This window comes from Lagopus leucura, unplaced genomic scaffold (genome assembly GCF_019238085.1).
Source record: "Lagopus leucura isolate 7727_CA_CO unplaced genomic scaffold, USGS_WTPT01 Super-Scaffold_100015, whole genome shotgun sequence".
In the NCBI taxonomy this organism is placed as follows: Eukaryota; Metazoa; Chordata; class Aves; order Galliformes; family Phasianidae; genus Lagopus; species Lagopus leucura.
Genome location: NW_024962269.1, coordinates 16269811 through 16289548, shown reverse-complemented (window position 1 = coordinate 16289548; position 19738 = coordinate 16269811). Strand labels below are relative to the sequence as shown.

The window sequence follows — 19738 nt, the reverse complement described above, 5'->3', positions numbered from 1 at the left end:
ACCCATAAACCATAACTCTGTTATGACCTCATTTCTTCAATCTTTTCACCTCGATTTTTAAGAGAACAGTAAATATTAAAAATAAGACCACAAAATTTTCTTCCACCTTCTCCAGAAGCCATCAGAGAAGACCAGTGCACCCTTGGCAGTACTGAGAAGCTGACTTTTAAAACCAATCTATTCCATGATTACAGGAGACTTGCAGACTTACTTCTCAAGTGCTACTATATAAATCAGAAGGACTCTGAATGCATTCAGCCAGGCTGGGACTCCTACCAGAGGATACTTCACAGCTACTTGTATTAAGCTCCAGGAAAACAAATTCAGTCCACTTGCAGAATTAGCAGACACAGGCTGCACATACTGCTGACAAAACCAAATGCGTGGAGAGCATTTCCAAACACATCTTACAGTATTCTGTCTAACAAAAAAAACCAATATCCTGCTTCTATCAGGAGTTTGCTTTAGGGTTATTTATACAAGCCGTCACTAAACTAAATTGTAAGTGTAATACAGGGCTGCTGAGGAATGTTTAGCACACTTGTCTAGATCAATAATCATTTGCCAACAATATTCGCTTACATTTTTCCAGCGTGAAAAACCTAAAATAATTTGCTGGTATAGCACCAGTTTTACCCACTGAATACTAACAGAATTGAATCTATCCACTGTATAAAATCAGATTTTATCTCGCTGAATTCCATTCAGTGAGAGATTTCCCAGGCTCATTCACCGCCCCACATGACAACCGGTCAGCGTCACCAGCCTCCAACACATCACTGCAACACAGCAAAGCAAGACCTGGCGGGAAGGAAGGTCTCTGGCTGATTGCACTGATCATAATTACACCCAGAACCTGCATTCTAATAGCGATGCTAATTTGGAGGAGTGGAGCTGCCAGCGTATGGTGTGATGGGCACCAGAGGGTAGAGCCCTATGGAAGCCCGCTGCAGTAGCCTGGAGGTGAACATCCCTGCAGAGCACACTGGGGAGTCCACTGCCTCCCTTTCTCCATGCAGTTACATGGAAGTGTTTTAGTCCACCCCAACACACGTGGTTTGCATGACTCAGAAAAGCAGAGAATCCACCTGATGGCAAGGTTGGAGGAATCTGAAGTTATTTGCACCACTGAAATGGGGGCAAAAAGAGGAAAAAAGTGCAATCTTCTACAATTGCAATCTTCACTGCCATTCTCTTTCTGCATCATTTCCAAACACGTCTAGAAAATGAAAAAAGACTCCTCAAACCCATCACTGCCAAGATAGAAGCCATAAATATCGATTTGGTTGCAACTCCCACCATCACAGCACAGGTAAGCAAATGAGGTGCAATGCTAAGCAAGTCTCTAAAACAGCACCTTCAGAAAAAACCCTTCAGCAAAAAAGTGGTTTTCTCTGGATTACTGAGAGCAGAGGAGTGAAGCTGAGCTCACACAGAACCCCTCGCTGCAGGAGGAGCTGGGCTGGATGGGCCCTAACATGGGGGAACCCAACACAGCCCCCATTGCAAGTGAAAAGGGTTAACTCCTGCAGGAGGAATACCTGAACACGTTTCCTCTGCTCTCCACCACACCTCCAGGACAAATAAGGATGAGTTGTCAAGTTAAATACAAGCAGTCAAGTGACTGAATTATAATTTACTCCGTGCTCAATTTAAATTAGTGTGAGGCTATTAAAATATACAGTATAAATACGGCAATTCATCACAAGCTGTCATGGATGACTTCATCTATTTGCTGGAGTGGCATACGTTCCGCTAAAGGGAACGAGAGCAAAATCACAGGTCAAATAAAGCTGCTATTCTGTTTTAATTCACTTATTTAATCTGTGGCGACATAATTGTCTTTTACAGTATGTACAACTCCAAGGAAACTTGGGAGTATTGTAGTCAGTATACAAATGATTAATCAAATGGTCCATTTAAATGCTAGCTTAAGAGCAGGAGAAGCTAAAAGCAGCTGAAGATCAGCAATCAGCCCACGCACACCCACATTTCTCCTTTGGATTTTTCCTACTCGCTACAGAAAGGTTGTGTTTGAAAATCTATGAAATCGTTTGCACGATGCCTACCTGTAAAGGATATGCAAACTACACAACTATACAACATACTACACAAAGATAGCTTTGATCTACAATATAGATACTTGCATGATTTTGGTCTATAATATAGATATTAGCATCGCTTTGTTTGCCTGTCCAATGTATTTGCAAGATTAACCAACAGCTGACAGGATTCTGATCAACAGGTCTCCAGGCTGATGCCGTGTCCTGTCAGATCTGTGCTGATCCTGGCACAGCTCTGCTCTTGTTGCTGGCTGTGCTGAGCCGTGGATGCAATCGCTAAGTTTATTAATAGAGCAAATCAGCACTATCACTGCCATAGCAGGTTTCCTGACCTCCAGCCTGCGAGCATCTTCCTTCAACTGCTGCAGTATGAACTCAAAAACACAACTGGCAGTGATGGAACCACCACGGGCAGCACCTGCACACAGAACTCCACTTCCCAAATCTTCACGATGCTAATTAACCAGGAGGACCAACCCAACCCTTGGACTCAAAGGGAAACAAGAAGGTGAAATTGCAGGGGAAAGGCTTTTTTTTTTTTTTTGCCACAGGGAGGTGATTTCAATTAACCTTGCAAAGGTTGAACTCATTTCCCCTCCTGCCGGCACCATTTTGCTCCCACTCCTCCACCTCCCTGCAGCCGCCTCTAGGGCAGCCCCAGCACAGCCCACAGTGGGCAGTGGGGGCACAGGGGGACACCAGGGAAGCACAGCATCCAGGGGGTGAGCTTCCTTAGTTCTGCATTGGAATTTGTAACACAAGTATCACTGACAGCTAGAATTTCTGCACTTTTGTGCGTATTGCCTTGAATGAAGAATGAAGAATGAAGATGTCACTTGAAAGACTTTGTAAGTGATCTTTACATTCTGTGCAATCAGAAGTTATTTAAATTGCAGTACCTGCATTTTCAACATGCAGAGAATGAGTTCAGACCTGGTAGTAAGGGTTTGCCTTTACTCAACTCATGGCAAAGTTGAAAGCAAAGGGCCTGATGTGATCCTCAAGAAAAAAGCAGCACCCAGGACTGATAGGACCTCCACAAGGACTGACATCAGTACTTTCTCTATAGCTTCATTGCATTAACAGTTCAACTCTAAGTCATGCAGAGGTTGGCAAACTGCAGTTGTTGTAGCATTACTGGTTTGCCACAGCTTTAACTGAACTTTAGAGAGGTCTGCTACTCACCTGACCAAACAATACCACCACAGCACACAGCTTTGCTGCTGAGAGCATAACAGGACAAATAGCTATAGGTAAATACACACATTCAGGGGAGAGGAAGAACGTGACAATAAGTAAACCTGCTAAAGGCACAGAATCTCCCAGGAACACAGAGCACAATCCTTAAGAAAACAGACATCCTCTTCATTTAAAAATGAGGTTGCAGAGAGAGCTCAAGAAACCAGCCCTGGGGACACCGTGGCATTAGCAGAGCTGCAGTGCTGACACTCAGTGACCTCTGCAGCCCTTTCTGTTACACCTGAGGTGAGCAGACCCCTCCTAGCTGTGCCCACACCTCATGCAGCCCTGGGCTGGGGTACCCATGCAGAGCCAGGGCAGCTCTGCAGCCCCCACAGGGTGAGAGTGGGACCACGGAGTTCCTGCCCTCAGGATTCCTGTACTGCAGTCTGCCTGCATGGACAATGGGGATTGAATGCCACCAAGCAAGCTGAGTGCTAACGATCAGAGGGAGGGGATGGAAACCCAGGTCAAGAAAGAATGGAGAGAAAGAGAGAGAGAGAAAATTACGGTAATATCTTACCTTTACTGCCAGGATTTTTCCACTAGGGACATGGTATGCCCTGCGTGAGGGAAAAAATTAAATAACTCAAGATGACATGAAATTATTTTCACACATACGTGCAACATGTATACGCTAATTTCACAGAAAAATGACTTGGAGCCAATACTCTTCCCTCTAAACCAATTTCCATAAAGCATTTCTCAAGACAGGCAGTGATGAACGCAATTGCTCTGCGGAACATACCTACAACGAAAGTGCTGAGTAGTTGTGTTTTGTTTGATATCTGCATGCTTTATATACCATCTACACCTTGCACACTTTGGCACAGAGTCACAGCAAGCTTGAATTGTGAATTTGTTCACTTTCTCATTTTCTCTCAATGACCAGCTGCAATATTGAGTATTCAGACCTGTAACAACCAGCAGGGCTGGCTGCACCATTGCTGAGGGCCTTTCCAGGGTTCGGACGGTGCGATGCACAGCTGCATCACCACACTGATGTGAAGTGTCCAATTCTTTACCAAAACCTAAAGACCTGCAGAGGATGTGTGTGAAATGAACTTTCCATGTTCACAGTTATTAGCAATAGTGACTCACATATTCCTCATCTAAGAAAGGTACAAGAAAAAAAAAAAAAGTCCACTGAAAATCCAATGGAACTTTGCAGATGAGCAAAACTAATAAAGCCTTTCACCTTCACTGCCTTTACTGCCTCATACCATCTGCACGGTGCCCTAAATCTGAGTCATATCATGTTAGGTATGCATTTGAGCACTGCATACCTCTAGCAATGATTACTGAAGAAAGAGCCTAATAGCCTTCTCCTACATACAAAGACATACGTGGTACAGAGCATTGGATCTCACTCATGACCCGGAGTGCTTACAGAACTACCATGAATAGCTCAGAAATTTCTGAACTTCACCCGTGATTCGGAACTCCTGGATAAATGCTGACGGAACTGAGGGCCATCAGCTTGTAGGAACACACGTGGTTTCTAAAGAGCATCAGAAATCAGCGTTACCAAATGTCAGCTGAAGCACAAACAGCAAAACCCTGGGTGGAGCCCTGAGAGCGGCGGCCGAGCGCATAATCGATGCATCAAGGGGAGGAAACGAGCTCTGCTGCGACGACGGAGGAATCGACAGCAGCAAAACATGATGGACTTCAGATCAGCAGAAATGATAAGAAAATGAACAGGTTGAGATAGAGTGCTCAGCGTCTGCTGGCTTCATCCGCACTGCGCCGGGCAGTTTGGCAACTTAATTAGCTTGTCAAGAAAGCCGATCTTTTTTCCATAAGAGAGATCTCCTGTTTCCAAGTGAATTAAAAGGGAAGACTTGATTATTTAATTATGATGCACGCTAATTCATCCGTGGAAGTTTGGGTTAAATTTCCAGCAGAGGGCAGATACCTGGTTTGGTTTACAGAGCATTGACAGTACCAATTTAACATTTAATTATCACTGAGAATTGGATCACAAAGGAGATGCCATGCCCACGGGTACAGCGCGTCCGTTGGCTCTGCGAATGGCTGCTACCTGGGAGGAAGGGAATTTGTTTACTCTGGGCTGATACGGCATCTCAATTGTCCTGACCTTCCCCAACACAATAACTGCAAAGTGATTAATGGAGTCTGAATGGGAGCTTTGGTTACACCAAAAGACAACCGTACACCTCCGTAGTGTTTTAATTAACAGCTAGCACTTCAAATTAGTCTGTAGTTGCTGCAGTAATTACCTGTTCCAATGAGTGTGTAGGGAAAACGCTTTTGTTAGATATTATGTAGAACCGTAAGTTGGAATTGATCATTTTGGTTATAGTTGGAACAGCTGAAACCTGAAAACCGAGCACTTCTGCAGCTTCAGAAGGATGAAATGTAAAATCCCTCAGAATAATGCACACAGAATGAAGAGAACCACGCTTTTTGTGTGCATAGTGGGCCCATCAGAAATCCTACAGATGTCTGTCATGAGAGTAAACTAACGTTCATACTTCTATAAATAACATGAAGTCTCATCTCAAGGGTCAACTCTTCCTGATTTCAGTGTCACCTCCTGAGGTAAGTAAACAAGCTCATCATTGTAGAGCCAGATCATTAGACAAAGCAGAACAGCACAATGCAGAGGTTTCCCAGCAGCGCTGCACATCCCAGTGAACACACTTGAAATCTTCAGGATGGAAGGCAAATGATGTCACCTAATAAACAGCTACAACAACTCCTCTTGCTAGGAACGAGCAGTGCCTAACAGCCAAGACAAGTGGGAGACAGAGATGAGGGAAAACAGTTGCTAAATCGTTGCTGAATTACTTCAAGGCAAAAATGAAAGGCAGAAATTAAATGCATTGAATGCTTTGCAAACTATTGCTTCCTCATGTTTAGAAGTATGTTTTAGTTGATGTCCATTACAGAACTGGGACAAAAACTGCACGTGATTGAGGAAACTGAGTTAGTATTGCCAAATGAGAGAAGTGATGGGAAACAGGGTGGAAAGGAGGAAATGCAGGTGCATCCCCATACGTGTTAGCTGGTGCAGCAACCAAGCTGTTTCACTAAGAGTGAATTTTTAAAAACTCAGCCCAATAATTTCAGGTTGGATATCAGAGAAAATGTCTCCTTCAAAAGAGTGGTTGGGCACTGGCACAGGCTGCCCAGGGAGGGGCACCATCCCTGGAGGTGATCTGGAATTGTGGCACTGAGGGTCAGCGGCACAGCTGGGGTTGGACTTGAGGATCTTTTCCAACCTTTATGATTCTATGAGTCCAACTCCTTCAAAATTCCCTCCTTCCCCATTACAACAGACAGCTCCTAAGCAGGACTGGCACAGCTGTACCAAACATTTTACTAACCATGAATGTTAACTGCATCCCTCAGCATTCAAAGCCCTGTAAGGACTCACACAAGCCGAGTCCTTTAGCACAACTTGGTCTCCACTACTCCGAAAAAATGAGGAGTTGCCCTCGGGGAGCTCAGCCCTAGGGGAAAAGTTGGGACTGTGGGGAAAGCAGAGAGATGGTGTGAGTGCCCACAAACTCCTCTTGAGCCAACAAAGCCCTCCAGAAATGCAAAGAAACTTGTGATGTTCTGCATGGTACAGCCTGTGCATTCCCCGTGCTCCACAAAACAAAAACCTATGCTGTGCAAAACTCCAGTAGGGCTCTGGGGGAACTGCCAGCTCCCCTGCATCTCTCCCCTTCTTGGAAGGAGGATTTCCGTAGGAAAGCAAATTAAAAAATGAAAGCGTCAGGAGCAGCTGCTGTTTTTAAAGAATAAAGGGGGGAAAAAAAGGAGTAGCTGAATTTCATATTGCTTGCTTTGTTCTCTCCTGAAGTATATGGCAAAGAAAGCCAAAGGAGATCGTAAGATGCTTTGGCTCCATCTTCTTTATGAAATAAATCACAGCCTCTCCTCACGTTAATGCTGAAAGATTCACACACCAAACAGAGATAGTATATAAAAGTGCTGTAGAAACTCACTATACTTCAAAAGTAAAACAAACCCACCAAACAGAACATGCACAAGCTTCTTTATGAACCACTTAGATGGCAAACAAAAACCATCACCCTGCAAACCTGCTAAGACAAACAACGTGCCATTCTTCCTACAAGTTTTACCTAAAAGCACCATGGGGAGCTGCATTCCTTGCTGTGACTGTGGCAGAATTTCTTTCAGGGCAGAGAACTGACTCCAGCTTTCAGCACTGCACGCACTCGAGAGAAACAGCAATTTCCAGTTTGCTTTCTTGCTTTTAATTGCAAAGCATTCACCCACATCTGTGCGACTTCAGGACAGCCACCTCGGAAGCGCAGACTGACGACACAACGATCCTTCAGCTTCCTCCATCAGCTTGTCCTAAAACACGCATATTTTCCCAACTTCACGCATGCAATATTATCTAGAAACTCAGAACAAATACAGCCTCTTCCTAGAAGCAAAAATGGTACTAATTATTGCATCATGATGTGAAACAGCACTGCAGACGCCCTCAGCAGCCCATCACACAGCCCTGCTCTCCCCATCTGCTCACGTGGCCACCAGGATATATTTTCCTATCTTTCTCCCCAGTAGCCACGGAAGCCATCTCTAATCAATAAGATACTCCTTAGCAAGACCAAATGATTCAAGGGGAAGCCGTGACCTGTCTGCTATGCCAATGAGTCAGTCCCTTCCCTTCCTAGAAATATAACTAACATCAGCAAATATGACAAAATGATGTACTGACAGCGCTGCCACGTTAGTGATGTGAGGGCAGGAAGCTGGGAAGCAGCGCTGTCCTCCAGTCAAAGCACAAAGAAACTTATAGCTCATGCCTCAACGTAGAGCTGCTCTTGCCCTGCTGCCCCACAAAAGCAGCAGTGTGCCCCTGACCATTCTGCTGCGTGCTGCTTTCACAGGCACACTGCTTCCTGCAGAAGTGCTGGGTGCTGCACGCTGCCTGTGCTGATGTCTCGAGGATGGAGATGTCCTGCCTTTCTCCTGCCTCGCTCTGTTGTCTTTGGGAAGGAGACTCAGGCAATTTCACCCAGAAATGACCATGCAGAGGGAAGCCCTTATTTGAGCCAAAAAGTTAACACGGAAAGCGATGGCTGTTGACAAGCAGCACCTTCAGATGTAGGGAGGCAGACCAACGCCTTCCTGCCCTGTGAGAAATAACCTAGAGCAAAATCCCTGTGTCAGTGTCACATGAGATGAATGCACTTCTCTAAGTGTTATGCACTGCAGAATGACACGCCAGCCACCAGCTGCAAACTATACGCAGCAAATCACCCACAGATTTGGTTTACTGTTAATTTTTCCTTTTTTCCCCTCCATTTTCCTTGCACTGTCAGTGTCTGCAGTGCTCCTGGTCAGGCCCTGGCAGACTAATGATGGGACTGTCACGTACTCAATGGCCATCTAAAGAAACAGATTCAAATTGTTTCTAGGAAATAAACACTCTGACAGTTGTTGCCTTCTGCAATAGACAAACACATTAGCCTGACTCTCTGGCTGTTAAAACAGGAAATCCAAAGTGCACAACAGTTGTAAAAAGGAGCTTTTATGGGGACTGTGCTAGTACGAACAGCAATCTATGCCAACCTCCCTTCTATCTAAAATCCCATTACAGATGCTTGAGCACTGATTGCAAAATGATTTGTTGTTAAACCAGAAAACAAATCGAAAATACTTGCATCTAAATTCTGAACTTTTTAAAAGAGCAAAATTGGCACTAACAGCTGCAGAAAGAAAATGCAGAAAGAAGCAAAATGCCTCACTTAACCCATCTCTGTGGGAAAGAGAAGGCATTGGCATCCAAGCTGGAGAGCAGCAGAACGAATCCCTCACCTCTCCCTCACAACCTCCTATTATCTCCATCTGTTACCACTTCCACCCACCTACCTTCTCCATTGCAACCACTCAGGGTCATCAGCACAGTATGAATGTTTTTGGGAGGCATCTGAAGCAACAGAGAGAGCCAGAAAGTACATCACCTCCTATGGTGATGGTAACTTAGGTGTCTGCCTTTCACCTACAGCTGGATGATCTGCATCACCAAATCACGTGTACATGATGTACTCACAGCAAAACAACCGTTAAGGAAACACAAAGCAGATCAGTAATGACCAGTGCTGGAGGACAGAACCGTGCTAAGAAGCACAAGTTTTCCAGGTATGTCCAGAGAGCTGCAGATTGCCCATTCCTGGAGATGTTTAAGGTAAGGCTGCAGGGGGCCCTGCCAATCCCACCTGGTGTCTGATTAGCAGTTGGCAGCTGTGCCCACAGCAGGGGGCTGGAACTCGATGATCTTTGAGGGCCCTTGCAGCCCAATCCCTTCTGTGACTCCGTGATTCGCCGTAACACCTGAAATAGCTTTTTCTTCTAATCATAGTGCACTTTCAGGTAGGAAGATTGCATGGACGTTTTAGTTAAGACAACAGACAAACAACATTTCCAGGAAATTGCTGCAATTCCATTCTGCTCTTTAAGATCCAGAGCAATTGAGTGTGGAGCAAAGTATCCAGAAAAAAACCACCATCACCACCATTCACAGCATCACAAGAAGACCCCAAGCAGGGGCTACAGCCCAGGAAGGTCTCAGCCGTGCCCCAGGAGCTGATTGCTACCTCTAACCAAGCAACAGCTGCCTAAATGAAGGCTACCTGCAATGAGAATTGCACTGCACTCACCCAATGCCTCCTGCAACACCACTGAGAGCAAACTTTGGGGTTTCTCTTTGCCTTCTCTTTCAAGCTATGGACACACAGTGCAAACGAACCGGCTTTAATTTAAGAATCATCCAGTTTCTAATTAAACAGCCATAGGCAGCTGGCTGGATACATTTTAATCAGTTTCAATAACCTATTGATTGCATACTGAAGCTTAAAAAATTAAAAGTAAAAAGATGATCGGGGAATTGTCCCATCTCAGAACAACAGTAGAACCCTCTGTAAATAACTCCTCTTTTAACCATCAGCTAAATGAACACTTCAATACCGCAGCACAAAGTCTTCTGCAAAATTACTTTAACTAACAAGCAGAAATTTATCAGCTTCAGCCAAAATCAATGCTGAAATCAATTTGAACACTGGTTGTGTCTAAAGGGGCTCATTGGCAATTTAGGGAAATTACACCATGTAAATGCCTGTGCTTTAATTGAACAGTTTCATCAACTAGGCTGTGATTGCTGTCCATTCATTTATTTACTTTCACTGCAGCTACCATTCTGCAAAGGAATGGTTTTTGTCAGACTTGAAGGAGGCACTTTATCTTCATTTTATGCACTTTCATGCATAACAGATTTTATGAGGCAGGCAAGTGGTGGCCAGGGTCAGGAGAAACAAGTGCCCAGCAATCACTGGTCAGTCTTGTTTAAACTGCAGTGCCAATATGCAGAAATGTCACGGAGTATTTCTAACTCAGCCCAGCTATCATCACCAGAATGCTAAAAATAAAACCAAATAACCACGAGGAGCAGAAAATGAACATCATCTGGGGAAGGAACTAAATGAAAATGCCTCTTTAGCAGTAGCACAGGACTGCAGGGAGCTGCGAAGTGCAGACAGATGTGTTGAGCACAAATGAGGACATTTTACCTTTTCATCCTTCCCCTTGCAGAGCAGCTCAGCAGCACTGTGCAGGGCAGTGCTGGTGGCACACAGCCAGAGCCCAATGCTTTGGGCACAGCTGCAGAGCCGGGTTTGGTCACTGCTCTGCTACCGGGAAAACGTCAGCTTGAGTCTCTGCTTACCTTGCTGGATGCAGATGATGAGACAGGTCTCCTCTGCAAACAGCTCTGAAGAATCTGAGAATTAAAGTATCTTAAGATGGGGCAAAGGGAGAGAGGGAATGGCCTCAAACTGTGCCAGGGGAGATTCAGGTTGGACGTCAAGAAAAACGACTTCTCTGAAAGAGTGGTCAGGCGCTGGAATGGGCTGCCCAGGGAGGTGGTGGAGTCACCAACCCTGGAGGAACATTCAGACGTGGTACTGAGGGACATGGGTTAGTAGGAAACATTGCTGGTGGGGGGGCGGTTGGCCTGGATCTCAGAGGTATTTTCCAACCTTGGTGATTCTATGATTCTATGACACTGTTACAGCACTGGGGATTCCAACCAGAACTTAATGGAAGATGAGAAGAACAAAGGGGAGCTACAGGAAGACAAAGGCTCTGCTGAGGTTTGAGCCGCACTGCAGTCAGCCTTTGGCAGGAGCTCCTTCACGGCAGCCTTGTGCACTGGAAGCCCTGGGACAAGCCAGCAAACCTCACAGAGCCAAAGCTCCCCAAGGCAACAGTAAATCCCAGCCATCCCAGCACACAGAGCTGCTCCTCACTAATGGCTCTGCCGTGCTCTCGCAGCACCGTTTGCAGGCTGTCGGGCAGAAGATCCACGTCCCAGCTGTCTCGCCACTCGCAATCTCTGACGTGCTAATGGGGCACCCCGAGGTTGGCTAAGATACAATGAAGACACGGGCATATGTTGGAATGCACAGCACAACCTAGCAGCAGTAGTGCTCAAGTAAATGGCTCGAACAAATTAAGCTCCCCATTTATCTGCACTTTCCCTGGCTATGCCACTCATTTAGGTGGCACAACAGCGGCAGCCGCTTCTCCTCCAATCACTCAGCTTAAAGTGAAGCCGTCTGGTTTAAGAGCATTCTGTTAAGATGAGAACTCATTCTCTCCTCTCCTTCCCTCTCCTCCAGATTCTAGATAACCACAAATTAATTACAGCATCATTGGGACTTTACGTTTATTACTGTACAAGAGCTTGCTGCTCTTTAAGACTCCTCTAACAGAATCCAGAATACTTACATACCATGCTTACATACCACACACAATACGCCCTTAAAAAGCAATCCCAGGTGCACAAACCTACATTATTCTCTACGAATATCTTCTTTCTCATTAGCTACAATTACAAAGCAAACACTAGAAAACGAGATAAGAAAAATATTCTTCTTGCTTGTTTATAAATGAAGCAAAGAGTGATGCTTTGGATCTGCCATGATAGAGACTTCCAACCGTAACTACCTGCTTGTGATCTACTGCCTAACACTTAGATGCAAAACACACACAACCACGTATTTTTTCTTCTGAACAATTTGACGTAGCACATACATCACATCACAAACCTTATTTCATTGAAGTAAACAGTCTTACAAAAAAAAAAAAAGTCTCTCAGAGCTCTGCAGCCAACGATGGATCTGAAGGATGCTGCTGAGAAGTACAGACTTCAAATGCCTTTTGGTATGCTAGTTAATTATTTGCTCTAAAAAGCAATTTAATACCCCAAGTGCACTAGTATGGGTATGGGTCTTCTGCTGTGAAGCAGCCCAGACCATACATTCTCCATCCTACCAATTTCTAGCAATTAGCTGATAAAAAATTGGAAGGTCTGCTGCAAAGCCGTCATGTTGTGCGAGCACAGTGAAACCATCACAGGGAACCACAGCACCGGACTTACAGCACTCCACAGAAACTGGGAATCCCACTGCAGATGAACTACAATCATGGGGGGCAGAAGAGAAAGGTTCTGGGGTGCTTCCTGCCTTTGCTGTGGCAGATTTCACCCCTTTCTTGATAGGGTACGTGCCTCCACTGCACACCGGTGGAAGAATTCCTGCCTTTTGATTGTGTATTCAAAGACACTTTTTGAATAAGTAGCTTTGGATCTGCCGACGTTCACACATTCCTGAACCAAACAGACAAAGAGAACAATTAAATGACTTTGCCATACCTAACACTGCAGCTCTGGATATTAGGAACAATTTACTCTCTGGAAGAGCAGTGCTGTGCTGCACAGCAGCCCAGGCAGTGATGGGGTGGGGGGTCACCATCCCTGGGGGTGTTCCAGAACTGCAGCTGTGGGCATGGTGGGGGGGGGTTGGGGATCTCAGAGGCCTTTTCCAACCTTCATGATTCCATGATTTTATAATCATTCTTCCATTAAGAAAATACTCTATCAAAATCTAGGGGAAAAACAGGAGGCCAGAGAACTATAAAAATCTAAAAACCCCTTCTCTTTTTAGAAAAGGAAAAACATTTAGATTCAGCAGGTTCTCACTAGAAATATTGCTATAAAGTATTGATTTTTTACCAGACTCAATTGACTGAAAAGTTGTTTGTATAGCAATATCGGCCAAGCCAATATACTGGAACAATTTTGCTACACACAGTAATCAAGTGTATTTCTAAAGTATAATTATACTGTCATAAAAATAAAGCTAAGACACCTCTTCTCCAAGCAATAAAACAGTTGCAGCTGTAAAGAACCCAAACAAATGAAGCAAATTTTCTAACTAAACATAGCGTCTTCCAAAGAGAACAAAAATACCTCTCCTCACCCCACTTCAGCCAAGGTTGGCATGAAAAGTGATCAATACTTCAATCTCAATAAACTATTTCAGTAGTAGTTAATTCATGTGGAAAGAGAGGCTGAAAATTTTTGCTCAGCGACCTGCGACGCGCTATCTTGTTTGCTGAATGCTGATAATACATCATTGCATAATGGATATGACTTAGTATAAAGAGCTGGGAAGAAAGAAAGGGGAGAAAGAAAAAGATGCTACATGCACACAGTCATTCTTTAGGTTCCAATCAATACTACACACAGCCTCTCCTGAAACAAACCGACAGCAAGGAACGCTGGCAGAGGAAAACAGCCAAACGTTTGCAATTAATTTTATTTGACAAATGTTCATTGATTTAGTGGAATAAAATCTATGTGGGCTGCTCTCTATGACTAGTGCAATCCAGCTACCTGTAAGTATTCCATTTTGCAATTTCTTATTGGCTTGTGCAGCACGGCTGCTCCTTCGGCCAGGGGATTGGGCTCCCCATACCCAGGGGGGATTGCTATGGTGGGAGCAGGCCCACCTGCTTTTTCACAAAGCATGGGGAATGGCAGCTCCCTGCAGCAAGGGCAACCGGCAGCTCTTCTGGATACAAGAGTCACCTGGTGCAACTCTTCAATCCAGCACAACAGGAAACAAATGCAGAAAGGCTTGAGAGGAACACAAAGCTTTGGAGCAGCACAGTTTGGAGAGGAAATAGGAGAATATAAATATTTCATAGTATTTGCATTGCAAAGAACAGTCAAGACTTCAGGAACGTGCAAATGACTCGCACAAAAATGGTGCCCATTCCCTGGAGCTGTGAAGAATGGTGTCTACACTGGAGAGAGCACTGCACAGTCACTGCAATCGCCAGTTTAAGACGTGAACACAGTAAAGAGAGAAAGACTGAATCAATTCCACGGTGGGGAAGAGGGCTCACGTTTTTACAGGCCTGATTTTTGACTTTTCCAAATTGCAACCAACACTCAAAAACCTTAAGGAAGCAAATCTACAGCAGCAGCCCAAACAATCCTGCATTCCTTCCTATGCTATTATCCTCTGCAACTTCAACGCTCTCACCTCTGGTGCTTCCCTACAGCTGCAGACTGTTACCAGAAGAGTCACTGAATGAGGAAACCATTTGTGTAAGAACATGAAACAAAGAGCTGGTTGGTAACCATCCTGCCCTTCTGAAATACAAAGCCTGAAGGGGCATGTTTGGTTTTATACAGCATTTTAACCAAACTTTTCACATGAATTTTACAAAAGGCAGAGTACATACACTGCATGTGGCAGAGTTATAGAGGAAGAGGTATTTGTATATCTATTTCTGCATCCAAAAGGCACTGTGCTGCCGGGCTGTTACACACAGCAAGGAGGGAGCAGAGCTGCTCCGTGGGAACAGGGCACATTAAGAGATGCCAAGTCAGAAGATCTTACTGCAAAAAGATCAGCACAGCACACATTTGCTTGCCTTACTTCACATTCCTTAGACTTTGGCTACCATCAGATGCGGCACAGAGGAGACTTTTGGTACAAGCTGGTGGGGCCATCCTTATGCTGCTCTGTTTCACATTGCTAACTCCTATTTCAGCTAAGTAGCTAAAGAAAGTCGTGCCAAATTTGGCAACGATGATGAGGGATAAGAGGGGTCCCCCCTTTGTGGGATATTTCTTTTCCCTACACGGGCCGCAGGTGCCTTTCCCAGGGAATGCAGCCCCCCTGGGCCACACTTCTTCCACTCCCATCCACAGCTGGAGCTGCAGCAGCGTATGGGGATGGGGAGGAACCTTCCCCAAGCCAGAAAACATCAAGGCATCACAGGCTGGGCTGTGCTGTTCAATGCTCTCTCTCACAATCACAGAATCATAGAATATGCCAAGTTGGAAGGGACCCACACGGGTCACCGAGTCCAACTCCAAATGTTACTGTAAGGAAAAGAACCCTGTTTGTGCTAGTTGCTTGGTCTAGAAATATCTTTCCCCAGGAGAAGGTGAATGAGCTTCATTCCATCTGCAAGGCTAACTTAATTTCTGAAGAGTCCATTCAAACGCTACTGCTGTCCCTTCGAGGGTAACCAAGTCCACTTCTGATAGAACTTCTGCAAGAAGAACTAGGCTGGCTGTTTATTATGCTGGCAGCCCATCACAAATTAAGCTAAATGCACCGTAGCTTTTAAAACATTTTTTAGAAAATGTTAATATCAAAGTTAGAATGTAGAAGGTATAAACAAAATCCTAATGGGATGCTGGGTTACTGTATATGGTAAATAGCTCTCCGGAGGAAACCTTTATTACTCCCTCAGGGCTTTCATACAAAGTATGGATTTCTTAATTCCTAGCGGAATATTTTTCATACACCACTGCAGACTATTAAGTACCAGATATTACATTATGTAGTTTAAACTTTGCACTATGCATGAGAAAGACTTTCCTGTCGAGAAAACTATCTCTCTGCTATTATAATCTTTACAATATTAAAATTAATATTGGCTGCAGGGTATAAGCTTCACCACCAAAATTTGGGGGAGTTGATCATTTAATGTATTCATCAGCCTGCGTGTGAAGCTTCTCAGAGGGGAAAGAAGTCACTGCAACAGCAAGAGGGGTATTTACTAATTTAGAACTGCTGGAAAGAGGCACAGCCATCGTGTTACCACGTCCCACTGGTGTCACTCAGCACTGGGCTGCACAGGGCGTGGTGAGCCAGCAAGAGTAATGGCACTGCAAACACCAAAGGCAATTCATTATGCTTCAGGACATTTCAAGTTCCACTTGTGAACCATTAACTTGTTACCCAGGAGGGATTCCAAGCTGAGCATTAAAAAGATTATAAAAATGCACCAGCCCTCACGGCGCCCAAAAGCAGATACCTTGTAAATATGTAAAGAGAATTCTTAAGAAGTTTATATGAAGAATTTCTTTTATAGCCTTCTCTGCGTAGCAGCAACGGCCCACCTACATCTCACTGCATACATGAATGGGGGGAAGAGAAAAAAAAAAAGGAAAGCACATTTTATTTTCAAAAATGTTAAATGAAATTGAGCACTCACTTGTAGACCGTGCCTCCATTGCCATGACCGAGGATGTCTCGATACCGTATGTCTTGTTCATTCATCTCCACAAGAAAGAAAGAAAAACAAAAGAGATGTCATGCTGTGGATGGAAATGTCAAGGAAAAGCAACTCTAGGCCATAAACAACAAGCAGTCTGGGTCATTTCAAGTTCAGCTGCAAGAACGAGAAGATCAATACAACATTTGCTGTCCAATTTATAAAAGACGATACCAAGGGACAAAGTGATGGAAAGTTTAATGACAATTTGTTTGCCTGGGTCATTTCATTAAAGTTTGATAAAAGGTGTCAAAATGGAATGATATAATATAGCTGAAGAGGGTCAGGTCACAGATAACTGATAGGAAAAGGGTCTCCAGAACAGCACATAACCAAAGCCAAAGTTGGAGGTGAATGGAAACAATCCAACAGAAAAACTGTCATTTTAAGCGTGGCTAGAAAAGTTGCTGATTTACTCTGGAATCAGCTTAATTGGTGCTAACTGAAGGACAGTTCTGCCAGCAGGATTACTTCGCAGTGTTAATTTTCATACACAACTAACTCACCTAACTAAAGCAAATACGAAGAAGCAAGAATAGGCTGTAAATACTATCCAGTAAAAAGCAGTTTTCCTTGAGATACAAAACAAAGCACTTGCTTTGGTCTCTGCTCACTGGGATGCCTTTCCAGATATGGCAGCATGCTCCATTTTCCAAGCAACAGACAGGTATAAGCACCACACACTGGAAATGCTGGAATTTGTGACTTTCCTGCTATGAATTTTCACAAAAGCTTATCAACACCACCTCGATGGTCAATCAAATGAAGAACTAAGTTCAACCTTTCCACACACAAATACAGCCGTACTGATTCTCAGGCTAAATCACCTTACAAAACAATCACTGAAGATGTTTTTTGTAATGCCCATGCCTACTAAAAAGAGAGCTTTAAAGCAGAGTAAGTTCTGTGCTGTATGCATTCTCTAGTCCAAAAAGATCTCCTCTACAGCCTTTTCACTGCAGATAACTGGGCAATTCCCATTTTTAAATGGTATTTCCCTTGCAATGTGACCAAATCATTAATTTCTTTGTGTAAATCATGTGTTTTTCAGGATACCAAGTTAAATGCTCACCACAAGTTGGCAAAGGCTTCCAACAGAAAACCCCATGGTACAACTTCCACACGATGTCAGTGAGATAAGAACTTTGCCCTGACTTCAGCTGGAACAAATAAGTGGTGGCAATGAGCTGAAATGCCCCAGTCAGCACTCAGCATCTCTCAGCAGCAGAAATGGAATATTTAGTTGATTTAAAATAGCATAAGGACAGGAAAGCTGAACTCCAAAGCTTGCGTTCCGTTCTTTCAGTACCTGAATAGAGCCTGCTTGCTTCTGCAATGCATTTCTTCTGATGAGGCAAAATCTCTGAGTTCTGACAGAACGAGAAATACCTCAAAGCCGAAGTAAACCCTGCATTGTTGCCTACCTGCAGGCCTGGCCAGGTACCTCCAAGTGCTATGAACGTGCCCACTGCAATGCCAAGGTTAAGGTACTTCATACAGCAGTAATTTGTGAATGGATTTCAAAATATGTGAAGAATGCGTACCAGGGTCCTATGTTTTAAAACTAACTTCTCCCAGGCTGCCAAAGCCATTAATTTAAAGCACGTTTGCTGTTTAAGGCTTTCTTTAATCCTCCAGTCTTGGAGGTAGCAACAAACACATTCCTCCTATATTTGCAGCAACGTTCTCACAAATAAAACTCTTAGGAGAAATCAAATGAATCCTCCACGCTAGGAGCACACTTGGATCTTTGCTTCTCGGGGGAAAAAGAAGTATTTTTTTGTAGCTACGTAAGTTGTAAGCAATAAATTGAGCAGAACAAGAGACATAAAGCGTGTTCCTGTTTCTCCTCCTTCTTCTGAATGGGAAGAAAGCGCATTTCCTTGCGGGGCTCCCCACAAAGAACCGGGCAATGGGGAAGGTGCTGTGAGACCCACCAGCACGAGGAGCAGAGGGAAACCGTGATTTACTGGCTCAAATAAAGGTGCCAAAAACGTGCCGTGATTTATTTGACTGGGAAAACTGGATTCTCAATCACAAAATGATAACAGAGCAGCAATGAACTCGACGGCACGGGCCGGAATATTAAAGCTGCAAAATCAAGTTTGATTGGATGCCAATATTAATGGAATTAATGGAAAAGCAAACCAGACTCCAATTACGGATCAGCAACAAAACGCCCCTCGTTTATGCCTGATGTTTTTGAAAGAAATCAGCATCTGCCTCTTGTAAATCATTAAAAGCAAAATGCTCAATTAATCCTTATTTTATTTGTAGAGGCCGACAGAGGCAAAGTCCTGTAGCCATACCTTTGCTTTAGGAATCGAAGCAATAATGGTTTCAGAAAGCAGTCACACTCTATGAGCAGACAATTGAAGAGATTTAGTAAATCCCACTTTATAGAGCAGAGACTAATCGGAAAACACGAGCCAGTCAAATGTTTCTTATGAACTGTTGACACTATATCAATGCTGAATCAATTGGTGGCATTTACTCTGAGTGACAGAAAAGAAATAAATATTTATATCACATCACCTATATCAATGAACCTGGGCAGAAAGCTATTTCTAACCTGTCAATATTTGATTATCTTGAAGAATCATGTCCCCTTCTTTTAATGATTAATATGAATTCCTTATTAAACCTAAATGGAAACTACGAGAGGGATATCATTGTGAATGCCTGAAAGCAGAGACTGACCAAAAATAATAAAAAATAATAAAAAATAACAGCCCGACCCATATTTAAGTAACGATAAGTGTGATGTAATTCCCCAAAGGAGGAAAAGTTAAGGTTACAACTAGAGACCTATTCCCACTTACAGATCTGTGACCAAATTATGCAGAACATGATGCATTTTCTCTTGACAGATTGTGTGCACCTCTGCAGAGCAGGCTAAATAGAAGATTAAAACTTACTCTGAATTTTCTTTGGGTTTAAGTAACTTCTTACAGAAAGGAACCAAAAATCTTACATCTTTCTCAAATTCTACTGCACAGGAAAGA

At 43.8% G+C, this 19738-nt stretch overlaps 1 protein-coding gene across 1 annotated transcript in view; it reads right to left on the bottom strand.

Moving 5' to 3' along the window:
- The window catches only part of MAP2K5 (mitogen-activated protein kinase kinase 5), a 110950-nt gene that overhangs the window by 70074 nt on the left and 21138 nt on the right, over nt 1–19738 (bottom strand). Inside the window, exons 8-9 of the mRNA XM_042875793.1 lie at nt 16674–16738; nt 3826–3865 (exon numbers count right to left, since the gene is read on the bottom strand). Of these exons, the coding sequence (XP_042731727.1) occupies nt 3826–3865; nt 16674–16738 (105 nt within the window). The remainder of the gene's footprint in view (nt 1–3825; nt 3866–16673; nt 16739–19738) is intronic.